General features: G+C 40.6%; 1 protein-coding gene across 2 annotated transcripts in view; it reads right to left on the bottom strand.

Moving 5' to 3' along the window:
• zranb1a (zinc finger, RAN-binding domain containing 1a) overlaps window positions 1-13,980 on the bottom strand; it is a 29,205-nt gene that overhangs the window by 10,536 nt on the left and 4,689 nt on the right. For both annotated transcript variants that reach the window (XM_034707588.1, XM_034707587.1), the window contains exons 3-6: window positions 5,517-5,704; window positions 2,713-2,866; window positions 1,804-1,875; window positions 258-456 (exon numbers count right to left, since the gene is read on the bottom strand). In XM_034707588.1, the coding sequence (XP_034563479.1) occupies window positions 258-456; window positions 1,804-1,875; window positions 2,713-2,866; window positions 5,517-5,704 (613 nt within the window). The remainder of the gene's footprint in view (window positions 1-257; window positions 457-1,803; window positions 1,876-2,712; window positions 2,867-5,516; window positions 5,705-13,980) is intronic.

Raw genomic sequence — 13,980 nt, 5'->3', positions numbered from 1 at the left:
TGCATGTTTTATGCAGATGATGCCTGAATGTGTTTTTTTAATCCAACACACACTGCTCTATGCTAAATCTGTTTTATGCTGAGGACACACTATTTTGTGTTGAAGTTTGTTTCTTTATGCAGATGATGCACTGCTTTGGGTTAGATTTCTGTAAGATGGAGAAACACTTTGGAAAGGTGGCGCATCAATCAAATTTTTTTTGAAAAGATAATATGCTTTAGGGATTTGAGTCTGTGTTAGTTTTTATTTCATCTCACCAGTGAGAGCAGTCGTGAAGGCTGTCATGCAGTGTCTTGCGGAGCACAGAGTCCTTGTCGTAGATACCCCAGGTGGCTTGTAGAACAGAGTCCAGAAGGCAGTCTCCAGCAGTGCGGTTCCACAAGGCATACAGGCGACTGTCTAGGCGTGTGCCCAGCTCTAAAGACCAGTTGATGACTGGAGACTCCTCTTCCAACTCTATACACACACAGACAGACAGAGTGAGAGTATTTCAACACTACTCATATATTACTGAGAGGGAAGTTAAAGCCAAAGCTCCAATGATTTATCAGTGGTCATTATTCTTTGCCAGTCTTGCCATTATCTACAAAGTGCTTGGATTGAAACAGCAGGCATACAAGCAAAGTGAATTTCCAAAATAAAGGCATGTCTTAAAGATGGATGTTGTTTATGATTGTATTAATGTTACTGCATTTTCAATGGTTCAATCAATACAAAGATAGATATGGATGTCAAGTTACCCTCAAGTTTTTAACATAACTAAGGGGCATTTCGACTGAAGGAACTTTACCCTGGAACTAGGGACTTTACCCCTAAACTACGTGCGTTTCGACCGGTGGAACTAGGGTCTAAATTTAGTTCAGGGGTAGATAATCTCCCACTAAAAAGCCCCTGCTAGGGGGGTAGTACTTTTCAAAAAGCCCCAGGGCTTTTGGGGGGCAGGGCCTGCAAAGCTGAACGTGTCTGATTAGTAGATTAACCGCAGTGTTTTTATTCCACCCATCATCCACAATAACATCACACACATCTGTGTTCACTTCATTTCTCTTTCTTTAATTTGTTCTATCTTTATTGTATGTGTGTGTACTTTTCAAAAGAAGAAGCTGTGATTCCCTTGATGTATCAGCTTGTAACAGTAGTCTTCTCTCAGCCTCCTGTGAATGTGTCTCTCCCGGTGTTTCGGTTTTAAAAGTGAACCTGTAAATTGGAGACCTTCAGCTGAATGTAACAGTGTTTGTGGAGTTTACACAGCTGTTGAAACACATAGGGAGTTTTAAGATTCAATATCCTCATCAGATAAGTATTTAATGATTGTCTAAAGACGTTTATGAGGGATGCACCCGGCTGAAAGTCGGCAGTTAACAGGGTCGCCGTTTAAACCAAAACACCGGTGATCTCTGCCACAGCTTTTTTAGTTAAAATCGATTTTAAAGCCGTCTTGAAACATCTTTGCTACTCGCGCTTATCTCCTCTCACGTGTTGATTCAGTGAATCCATCTGTGATGAAATAAAGCACGATCTAAAACAGTGCGGGCTAAGTCTCTTCCATGCTAACAGGCTAACTGTTGTGATACTTGCTGTTCTGTATTCTTCTATGGTGTCATCTGTGATGAATGACATTCGTCTTCATTTTACTGTCGAAACGCAGACAACAATGGGGGGCACGGAACCTTTTAGTTCAGTGTAAAGTAGTTCCGGGGGCTGAAAGACCACGGAACTCTTGGTCGAAATGCACCTCATGACTGGACTTGAATAAATGAAGGCTGGGATGTGGCGATATCAACATGAATAAAACTTGCATACCTTTCTGCACATCTCGATCTAGCACCTCATCAAACAGCTTCTCTTGGACAGCAGGCGGCAAATCCTCAATATCTGCAAAGTCATAGAGAAGAGACATTATGTTTTCATTCTCATTATAACCCAAGAGCACACAGCTTTGAGGGGAACAGAAACGCTATAGTAATGACACACAGAGGGGATGTTCTCTGCAATCCCATTCACTGGCTGACATTTTGTCAATGGCACACTGTAAACATGAGCTCTGTACAGCATGATGTGCTTCTGTGTGTATTGAACTGTGCACACACAAAGCCTGAACACTGGTGGCTGTTCTCTGACTCAATAGTGAATGGCAGGCTCTTTGTTTGATATAGAGAGGGAGAGAAACTGAGGGAGAGCGTCCTGAAGCTGGCCTCGGGCCAAATTCAGTTTGCAACGAAATATATGGCATAACGTCATTTATAAATAAAAAAAGAAAAATGTATCAAGTGAAGCCTGCGTAATCTTTCATCCCTGCAGCACGGCCAGCTCTAAATCTGAGCACAGCTGGGAGCTTTGAAAAGAAAAGTGGATGTCATCTGAAGGCACTATGCCGCAGGGACAGGACACCGAGTTGCTGTTTCTGAGAAATGCTGCACTACAAGGCTAGCCGTAATTTTTCCAGTTCTGGAGTGGAAAGGGAACAAAACATCACAACTTACTTTTCAAGTTCACACACTGAACTGCTACACTCTTAAAGCTAGGGTTGGTAGTCACAGAAAACTAGCATGAATTTGAATGTAGCATTTCCTCAGGACTCAGGACTCCATCTTACCCCAAGATATGAGTCCCTGATGTTGGATTTGAGGGCTTTACTGAGGCTTTATTACACATTTGTAACAAGGACAAACAATTTCAAACAAGTGTGATCAACATGGGTATCATGGGTACCTGCAGGCAGGGTAAAGGTGACCAGGTCAGTGAGGAAGTAACAGGCGAAGTCTCCTTTGCGTTGATGTAGTGAGGCTGCGATCTCCCTGCGGATCTGCTCCGTTAGCTCGGGGCACACAAGGGAGGGGATGCACTTAGCTGCCTGCTGGTTCACCTACAGAGAGCACAAAGATTTATCAGATATTAGATCCAAAGAGGCATTTATGGGCATGATGAGATTTTTTTTAGAAACATATATATCAAAGAATAATTCAATAAAAAAGAGACGTTTGTATCGTTTTGAAATATAGGACAGAAACAGGTTTCATGACCTGTTTTTGATGCATGCATTTAATAATGAAGAATGGGTGGTAGGGACAAAATATTACACATATTACATCATCATATATAAATGGGATTTCCTTCAAACTGACTACTTGATTTATTAACACTTAGGTGAATGTTTAAAACCATAAAGCGGCTGATTTAGGTCACATTTAGGTCGTTTTCATTCATTAGGATGCAAAACTTAACTGTCATAATGTTATTAAATGTCTACACTGTCATATTATACTGTTTTACTGAGTGAAGCACATATACAGAACTATCCCTAAGCCCTCTAACTTATATATCATCAGTCACAAGCTTATTAAGAACACGTAGCAAAAAGATAGCACAGACTCTTACAACAGCTCTGCCATAAAGGTAAGCTTAACAGAAGTACATTTAAACGGTCATTAAAGTGGTTGTATGTTATGGTACCTTCAAGTCATTTTGTTGAGTCTTTAATATTTATATAAATGCCGTTTCTATTAAACTGGCTGTTTTAAGACTTTTTTTATGTCTCCGTGAAATACGACGAAGGATTTCTGCTGTTACACACTGAAAGCGGCCATCGTTTTCCTCCCACCTCAGCACAGCCCTCTCTGTCTCTCCTAATCGTTGCTTGCCCTCCTTGCAAACCACATCAGCTCTGTGGCATCGGGTCCATTAGAAACCAGTGACAGGATTGCAGCCAGGCTAATCCTCCACCTAATCCTCAAAGTGCACTTCTGCTGTAATTATAGGCATCACGGGCATCTGCTATATATCCTCTACTTTGGCACAGAACAATCACAGACTGATGTGGGTGACAAGGAAAAATATGGTGCAGCATCAGAATTAGAGGCACCTTCCTGACATTGCTTTGTGTGATGATATACAGTCATGGCCAAAAGTTTTGAGAATGACACAAATATTACATTTTCACAAAGTCTGCTGCTTCAGGGTTTTTAGATGTTTTTGTCAGATGTTTCTATGGTATAATGAAATACAATTAGAAGCATTTCATAAGTATCAAAAGCTTTTATTGAGAATTACACAGAATTCATGCAATAAGTCAATATTTGCAGTGTTGACCCTTCTTTTTCAAGACCTCTGCAATTCTCCCTGGCATGCTGTCAATCAACTTCTGGACCAAATCCTGACTGATGGCAGTCCATTCTTGCATAATCAATGCTTGGAGTTTGTCAGAATTTGTGGGTTTTTGATTGTCCACCCGCCTCTTGAGGATTGACCACAAGTTCTCAATGGGATTAAGATCTGGGGAGTTTCCTGGCCAAGGGCCCAAAATCTTAATGTTTTGTTCCCCGAGCCATTTTGTTATGACTTTTGCTTTATGGCAAGGTGCTCCATCATGCTGGAAAAGGCATTCTTCATCACCAAATTGCCCTTGGATGGTTGGGAGAAGTTGCTCTCGGAGGACGTTCTGGTACCATTCTTTATTCATGGCTGTGTTTTTAGGCAAGATTGTGAGAGAGCCCACTCCCTTGACCGAAAAGCAACCCCACACATGAATGGTCTCAGGATGCTTCACTGTTGGCAAGAAACAGGACTGATGGTAGCGCTCACCTCGTCTTCTCCGAACAAGCCTTCCTCCAGATGCCTCAAACAATCGGAAAGGGGATTCATCAGAGAAAATGACTTTACCCCAGTCCTCAGCAGTCCAGTCCCTGTACCTTCTGCAGAATATCAGTCTGTCCCTGATGTTTTTACTGGAGAGAAGTGGCTTCTTTGCTGCCCTCCTTGACACCAGGCCTTTCCTGAGCAAGCTCTGCACTGGTGGTGGCCCGATCCCGCAGCTGTAAACACCTTCAGGAGACGGTCCTGGCGCTTGCTGGACTTTCTTGGGCGCCCTGGAGCCTGTTTGGCAACAATTGAACCTCTCTCCTTGAAGTTCTTGATAATTCGATAGACGGTTGACTGAGGTGCAATCTTACTCGCTGCTATAAACTTCCCTGTTAGGCCCTTTTTGTGCAATGCAATGATGGCTGCACGTGTTTCCTTGCAGGTAACCATGGCTAACAGATGAGGAACAATGGTGTCATGCACCATCTTCCTTTTAAAGTGTCCAGTCACTCAATCATGACAGATTGATCGCCAGCCTTGTCCTCATCAACACCCACACCTGTGTTAATGTGTGTGACACCTGTGTGTCATTGAAATTATGTTAGCTGGTCCTTTTGTGGCAGGGCTGAAATGCAGTGGAAATGTGTTTTTGGTGATAAAGTTCATTTTCAAGGCAAAGAGGGACTTTGCAATTAATTGCAGTTGAGCTGATCACTCCTCATAACATTCTGGAGTATATGCAAATTGCCAGTATAAAAACTGAAACAGCAGACTTTGTGAAAATGTAATATTTGTGTCATTCTCAAAACTTTTGGCCATGACTGTAGATGTGATTGGCAGACTGCATAATAAAACCTGGTTTAATAAATAAAAAATAATCAGTAAATTTAAAGCTTCAATGTCAAGTGTGAAGAAGAAGAATCTATCTGGGTGCATACCTCAGTGAGCAGGATGGCTAGCATGTCCTGCCTTTGGAACCGGATGGCCAGGTGCACCAGCGTGAAGCCGACATCAAACGCAGAGGAGCGACTGAGGAGCTGCACCTCGTCTGCAGTGAGCTGCCGGGCGATGTCGCCACCGGACGACTTGTAGGCTTCCACTGCCGCCAGGTCCCCCTCCACCACGCCTGAAGGAAGACAGAGAGGAAGGAAGGTCAGAAAATAGGAAACAAATGCTGGAGCTGAAATGTTAAAATGGATCAGAGGTGTCTAAATATATCAGAGCTGTTGCTTTTTCCAGGAATTCATGTCCACAGGCTGTTGATGTTAGATGAAAGTGACTCAAGTCTGTTTACCTAAAAAGTGAAGAAGTGGTTCATATGGAATTTAATGATTTTCACAACACCAAAAGACGGAATTCCCCCCCCCCCCGTCCAAAAAGAAGAAAAAAGAAAAAGTGGAACGTTAGCACTGTGCATTGTAGGAAACAGTACTTGAGAGAGACTGGTCCACTGCATTATGAGAAATGTTCCCATATCAGTACGACATCAGGGAAGTTTTGACATACTGCTGATTTTGCTTGTTTACATACTGCATACTGAATTTTGCCCGAAACAGTAGTACTAGTAGTATAGTAGGCGGTTTCAAAAACAGCCTAACTCTCCAAAAAGAGCCGACAGCACATGACCTCTACTTCCTCCACATCTCTGATCTGTCCTTCTGTATCATATGCCTTTATCTGTTTTGCACATCATGTCAAGAGTAGGGATGCACTGTAAATTCGGCCACCGGAAAGACTTTCATCACCAAAACAACACGGCCGAAAGAGAATGTTATGATGACACAAGCAAAAACCGCGGCCAGTGCGCTCTTGTCTGGATAAGGGCCAACATGTCTGCATCCGTTATTCCTTTAACTGCAGCACTAAAGCGTCTTCTAAGCAAAGAGGTTGAGACGGACCACGGAGTGAAAACAATGAAGAGTACACTCTTAGAGTCTGTCAGCACGTTTCACTGAGATCTATTCCTATCCTCTGCACTTCATCGCGACTGTACTTGATCCGTGTCATAAGGATCATTATTTGGATGTGGGAATAAAGCAGCGCGCACGAGAAATGATCCAGGCCGAGATGGATGCGGAGAACCCGCTTGGAGACGGAGAAGCGCACAGCGCAGGAGAAGGAGAACAGAGCGCAGAAAAAAGGACTCGTCTCTCTGAACCAGATGAGGGGCATGCACCCTCATTGTCTGACATTTTCTATGAGATCCTTGCTTTAGATCCTTTGAGTTAGGTTAGTACACAGTCAGAGCCATAAATGCAATGGTAGGGGAGACCGGGGACAGTTGTAACATATTTTAACATTTCTGTCTATAACGTTGAGCTCTTTTAACCCAGTGTGTTCAAACTGCTATACAAACTAGCTTCAAGTGTCTGCTAATAAATGGCTTAGAAAATGCCTGTGCAGGGGCACTGGTGGGCTAGCGATCTAAAGGTATAGAGCATTTAAAATGATGAACAACATGGCACTTTCCCTAAAGTGAAGCCAAAACAAATAGCGGTCTGGCTTAGTATAGGTCACAAAGCCCACCTCCTCCATGCCAACAGATGGGACATGGGTCAAACTTTCAAATGAAAATACACTTCAAATTTGTTTTTTTAAACATGTTTCCTATCATTTTTGTTAGCTATTATCAAGCTCATTTGTGTTCACGTGTTTAGCTAAGAAGTTTCCTTTTGGGGCGCTGGTGGCCTATCGGTCTAAATGCCCCACATATAGAGGCTACAGTCCTCGTTGCAGGGGTCGCCGGTTCTATTCCCGGCCGGTCGACCATTTCCTGCATGTCTCCCCCCACTCTCTACTCCCCATATTTTTTGTCTCTCTTCAACTGTCCAATCATATAAAGGAAAAAAAGCCAAAAATATAACTTAAAAAAAGAAAGAAAATGCCTGTGCAACACATACAGAAAATGCAAGGCTTAATCTCAGATCCAAGGAGTGAAATGTTAAAACTGTCCCCGGTCTCCCTACTAATAATAGGCATAATAATCTATTTTGGTGTTTTGGTTTTCGGCCTTGGTTTCCTCATTTTCAGTTTTGGCTAAGAAATTTCATTTTGGTGCATCCCTTGTAAAGAGTCTTTGAGTATCTTCAAAAGCGCTATGTAAGTGTTATCAGTTATTATTATTAATATTTCAGCTTTATTTGTGAGCACGCCTCCATTTTGCTAATCAGTCAAATGTGAAATATAAGCTTGTTGTATATAAAATAAGAAATAGACTGTTTTTAAGATTTAATGCAGCATCAAAAACTTGATGTGCAAAACAATATTGATGCAATTAACTTTACAACAATTTAACAAGTTGTTTACATCTTTAACTTGGATGAGGGGACATTTTTCAGCAGGGCGGGTTTATGATCATGAATTATTTTCACTCCACCAGATGTGTCAGATAAAACTGCAGACTAAGTGTTTGTGAATCTGCTTCTCCAAACACTGTCGCTTCCTGTTCCAACCCATCTGTAAGAAACCAATTAACGTAGAAAGAGACGGGAATCCTTTTATAACAGGCGGATTCTTTATAAATGGATTAGACTGGCTTCTGGAGCCGCTCCAAATCCATGTCCTTACTTGTAAAGCAAGATGTAACAGACAGCTTGCCATGTTCAATAAAAAGAACTGCAGAAATAACCATCAAGCTGTGTGAACACATCACACTGTTCTCAGTCACAAGCAATTAATATTAAAATCCTGCAGGAATTTACATAACAGATTCAACCAGAGGAGGAGAGTTGAAATATGCAAAGATGTTTCAGAGAGAACAGAGCTCTCTCTAGCTCTTGACGTCAATCCACATTTCAGATGACCTCTAGACGCAGCCACTAGCTCGCCCAGAGTGAGAACAGTTGTCGCCCTGTCAGGCTACAAACACATCAGAACACACAGAGCAGTGTCGCTTTGTAGCGCAGAGCTATCACAGTGCTGTGTCACACAGAGGACAGTCTGTGCAGATTAGCGTCGCCCCCCCCTCTCTCTCTCCTCTGGATGTCACAGTCTCAACATCTGCTCTGACTGAAATGAGCAGCAGCTAGGTAGGCAGAGCGCCGCACGTCTAAGTGCTGGTTGAATTAAAAAGGACAGCCTGATGTGAGGATGTTCTCTCTGGCAGGGAGAGGGGACGGTTACCTCGAGAGAACCTGGACTGGAACGTGCCAAGAACGGCTGGTTCTCCTTTTACACACACTGGGTGATATTTGGTGAACACAGATCCATAAATAGATGCTGAATTATTTGGACTGCAATTAAGCAACTGGCGGGCTGGAGGGAGGAAAAACAAAAGACTCGTTCTTCCGGTGTAAGAAAACTAAACACGTTTGACTTGCTTGGTTTAGCTCAAAGTTGTTGTCATAAAAGTATTACTTAAATTTTTCTCCCTATTTATTATATTCTTAAGATAAGATAAGATATCCTTTATTTGTCCCACAACGGGGAAATGTAAGTGTTACAGCAACAAAGTAGACAGTTCAAAAGAGTATAAAGCAAACAAGAGCCTATAAAATAGCAATTATTAAAAAATGATTAGCAATTAAAATTAAAGAGGTAAAAATAAGCATATCATACAACATATATACACAATGTATATACACAACTAAATAGGTAAATTTACAAATATTTCCAAAACCAAGGACGCTGTGAAAATGTGCACAGACTTGTAGCCTAGGTATAAACAATGTACAGAACAGAACTGGGAAGATGGGTAGAAAGACGTATCGCACATGTAAGAAGAGAAGGATGAACTGGATTGGGGAAATATTGCACTTGAGTCCATGCAAACATTGGACCCCAAATAAAAGCCTCCTTCTTTAACCTTCCTGTTATGTTGTGGGTCAAATTGACCCTTTTTAAAGTCTATTTTAGACAAGATATGCCTTCCAAACCAGCTACATGCAGCATAAAAATCTGGGCAGCATGTGACAGAAGAGGTGTTGTGTTAATTTATCAACATCACTTCATAAAAATAAAAAATTCTAAATGTAAAAATAAAATACACAAAAATCTATGTCATGTAAAACTATTTATATTTAGGGCTTTCCAATGTACATTAAAAAAAAGTTTTAACATTAATCTTAATAAAAAACAAGTGAGTTATCCTCATTGAACCATGATCTGTGAGAATTAAAGAACACCAATCGACTAAATCTGGATTTAAATGGTTAGTAATGGAGTTAAAAATTAGATTACAGCTCTCCATGCTGCAACTAGAAAAACTAGGATACAATCGAGCCAACTGTCCTGAAAAATATAATGCCATTTGGTCACCTTTCATTGAAGAACCTGAGTCCATCATGAAACTCTTTTCATGTCTATGAAGGTAAAGGAGAATTTGTTATTTTATCTATTCATTTATTTTTTTATTCACAATGTTTATTATGTAAGTATTTGCTTGTTAGTCTACATATTTTTCTTTTTACTAGCTATTATTATTACTGCATTTACTTTTATTATTATTATTTTATTTCTGTGTTGTGCATTTATTTATTAATTTTTTCATTCTTGTCACTCTTGTCTCTAGGTTTAGGGTGGGTGGATAATATGGGTGGATGTAGGGAATAAATGTTCTTGTTTGTAAAATGAAAAACTATAAATAAAGCATTTTTAAAAAAAAATAGATTTTAAAAAATGTGTATTGGGATTTTTGGGGGTTTTGACACTTTCGGATAATTGAATATGCCCAGGGTCAAATTGACCCAGGAACATTATTTTTGTTCCAGAGAAACATACATAACAGGAGGGTTAAGCTAGTTACCATGCTGAACTAAAATGTCCCAGTAAGTCAACAACTGTTGCTGAGGTGTTTTTCATGTTTGATCCTTTGTTAACCAAGCACCTGTTTGGCTGCTGAAGCAGTAACAGCAAACAGAGTGTTCTCTGTGTGAAATAGAAACGCCAGGGTTGTTCTGATAACCCAGAGATTAATACAACATAAACACAATGTCCTCAAGTTCAATTCTGGATACAAGCCTGTTTTTTCAACCCTTGCTCTCTCTCTCTCTCTCTCTGTCTCTTTCTACTTTAATAGAATCCATACTAGGAAATGCAATTAAAAGGAAGAATCAAGTAGATATCTAACGACTGAGGACGAGGAATTTAAAATATCTGCTGCTCTTATTATATCATGATTTTCCAGTCTTGCAAGCACTCATAAGTGCTTAACACAGCATGTCACGTACGCTGAATAACACACACATTTGTATACTGATGACAAAAAACGGGACAGCGCAGATTCAGCAATCAGGAACTCAAAAAGTGTGAGTATCACCTCAGTTCTGGCCTCTCTCTTCTGTTTTGGCCAGATCAGATTTGAAGGCACTGCTGCTAGCGTATGAAATAGTGCACGCTCGTACTTGACTGACATGGTGAACCCATAACTCCAAGGGCATGGGTCTGTACTTTGCAGCATTTAGGAGGTAACAGTGGCGAGTACAAACTTCCTGTAATAGGCAGAAACCTCGAGTAGAACCAGACTCATGTTAGACAATCTTATCTCAATCTTATCTGATATTTCTTCACCATGAGCAGAGCACTTTGAAGCATTTAGAAAGTTACAGTGGCAAGGAAAAACTTCCTATTAACATGCAGAAACCTGGAGCAGAACCAGACTCATGTTAGACAGTCCTATCCGATCTTAATCCACCATGAGGAGAGCACTTTGCAGCATGTACTATGCAGCAAGTTACAGGTGCTAGGAAATGTTCCTTTTGACAGGTAGAAATTTCAAGCAGAACCAGACTCGTGTCAGACCATCTTATCTCAATCTTATCTGATATTCATTCACCATGAGGAGAGCACTTTGAAGCATTTAGCATGTTATAGTGGTAAGGAAAAACTTCCTTTTAACATGCAGAAACCTGGAGCAGAACCAGACTCATGTTAGACAGTCTCATCCGATCTTAATCCACCATGAGGAGAGCACTTTGCAGCATTTAGCAAGTTTTAGGTGCAAAAATATACCCTCCTGTAACAGGTAGAAACCTGGAGTAGAACCAGACTCATGTTAGACACTCTTATCCGATCTTAACCCACCATGAGGAGAGCACTTTGCAGCATTTAGCAAGTTTTAGGGGCAAGGAAAAACCTCCTGTAACAGGCAGAAACCTGGAGCAGAACCAGACTCATGTTAGACAGTCCTATCCGATCTTAATCCACCATGAGGAGAGCACTTTGCAGCATGTACTATGCAGCAAGTTACAGGTGCTAGGAAATGTTCCTTTTGACAGGCAGAAATTTCAAGCAGAACCAGACTCTTGTCAGACCATCTTATCTCAATCTTATCTGATATTCATTCACCATGAGGAGAGCACTTTGCAGCATTTAGCAAGTTTTAGGGGCAAGGAAAAACCTCCTGTAACAGGCAGAAACCTGGAGCAGAACCAGACTCATGTTAGACAGTCTTATCCAATCTTAATCCACCATGAGGAGAGCACTTTGCAGCATTTAGCAAGTTTTAGGGGCAAGGAAAAACCTCCTGTAACATGCAGAAACCTGGAGCAGAACCAGACTCATGTTAGACAGTCTTATCCAATCTTAATCCACCATGAGGAGAGCACTTTGCAGCATTTAGCAAGTTTTAGGGGCAAGGAAAAACCTCCTGTAACAGGCAGAAACCTGGAGCAGAACAAGACTCATGTTAGACAGCCATCAGTCTCAACCATGTTGGGGTTGGAAAGCGTGATGGAGGGAGTATTTACGGAGTATGACTCTTGAAGTCGTTTACATATCTAAAACACATTCACACACATCATCGGCTGTGCTCCTAGGAAATATATATAGACAATATACAGGACATCTAAGGTTCATTATCTTCACTAGGGATACCTAAAGAGAAATACAGAAGAAGCCTGGGATTGAACTGCAAATCTTCAGGTTAGTGGATGACAGACTCTTTTTTCTTAGTCCCAACAACCCCTTTAAAGTTCTCTTTGTGTTTTCATAGAAGTGAAATCTTGGCCATCTTGGTTTCCCGTTAAAGGGCACCTTAAGGTTACTTGGCCTCGCACATGTAGCGGTTTAAGGACCACCTCATCGTTATCTTATACATGCAGACATACTAACATACATACAGCGGTTGTAACAGCCCACAAGTGAAGCTCGGTACATCATGAGTACTCCTTGTGAGTCAGCCTGTGAAATACCAGTCCCAAAATGTAGGCACAGTCAGAAACAAGGCATGCTGAATATTAAGGAAACTATTTTCGTGTCATCTCCTCTGCTATAGAGTCCAACATTAGAAACATTCTTACATTATTCTGGTGCTATTATTTGAACTGATCTGCAAAAAGAAAGAGTTTTAAATGTCACCACTTCTCCTCCCTAATGCTACTATTTTCTGCAGGATTCTGAAGTCATGAGTGGCTAACATTCCTTTAAGCCTTTCAGATAAAAATCCACCTGATCAGCAACATCTCTAGTGCTTAAAGGCAAACTCAAACAGCTCCACAACAAAGTTTTTGTGACCAAATTAACCGGAAGAATTCACAAAACAGCATCAGGAGCGACATCAAACCGGAGCATAATACGCTCATACAGGAAAAACATTATCCGCCTCTGAAGGAGTCTTTAAGGGAAACAAAAGAACAATATTACACAAACAGAGCTGGCTTCCTTTTGTGGGAAAGTCGAATCAAATGGGATCATACACAAAGTGCTGGAAAAACACGAGACATTGGAGAAATGTTGGAAAACAGTGACGCTGAGTGAGATCAAGTTGTGTGAGCGGAGGAAGTGCTTTGCTGGGCTGTAATGTGCTGCTCGACTCGGGGGCTTCCTTCGCTGACAAACCCTTCAAAGAGCCTGACTGTCACACGATTTCACTGAAAATAAGGCTGGGATATACACTGTGTTCCAAATTATTATGCAAGTTGATTTTTTGTGAATATTTTAAAACTATGTTAACAGTCATTTTGAAATTTGTCAAGAAGTCAGATAGTGAATATATTTCTTTAACTGTGAGGTTAAAATGATGCTTTTCGGCTGTATTTTTAAATAAATGCAGAATCTGCAGAAATGAGTGTGCCAAATTATTATGCAAGTTGGTGATAAGAGCATATAACTTGTGAAAATTAAAAACTAGGCACCATTTTTAATGTTGTATTGATTGAAATTTATAACATTTACTACAACTGTATTCAAACTTCAACAAAAATAACAGTTTTCTTTACATTTGTATACAAAATAAAAATGTTAATGGCTACGTTTACATGATTCTTTTAATTCCTCTTTAATTTAGAATAAAATTAAATCCTCTTTAAAAAGATTAAAAATGACCATGTAAATACCTTATTCCCAATGAAAATGACCATTCCGAATTAAACTTAAATCTGAAGTAAGTGGCTGGTTTATTCTGATTTTAAATCTGAATTGAATAATTCCTCCAACATGTATGCGTTCATTACGCTTTAAATTAAT

Source organism: Notolabrus celidotus, chromosome 18, assembly GCF_009762535.1.
Source record: "Notolabrus celidotus isolate fNotCel1 chromosome 18, fNotCel1.pri, whole genome shotgun sequence".
Taxonomy (NCBI): domain Eukaryota; kingdom Metazoa; phylum Chordata; class Actinopteri; order Labriformes; family Labridae; genus Notolabrus; species Notolabrus celidotus.
This window is presented reverse-complemented; position numbering and strand designations above follow the sequence as displayed.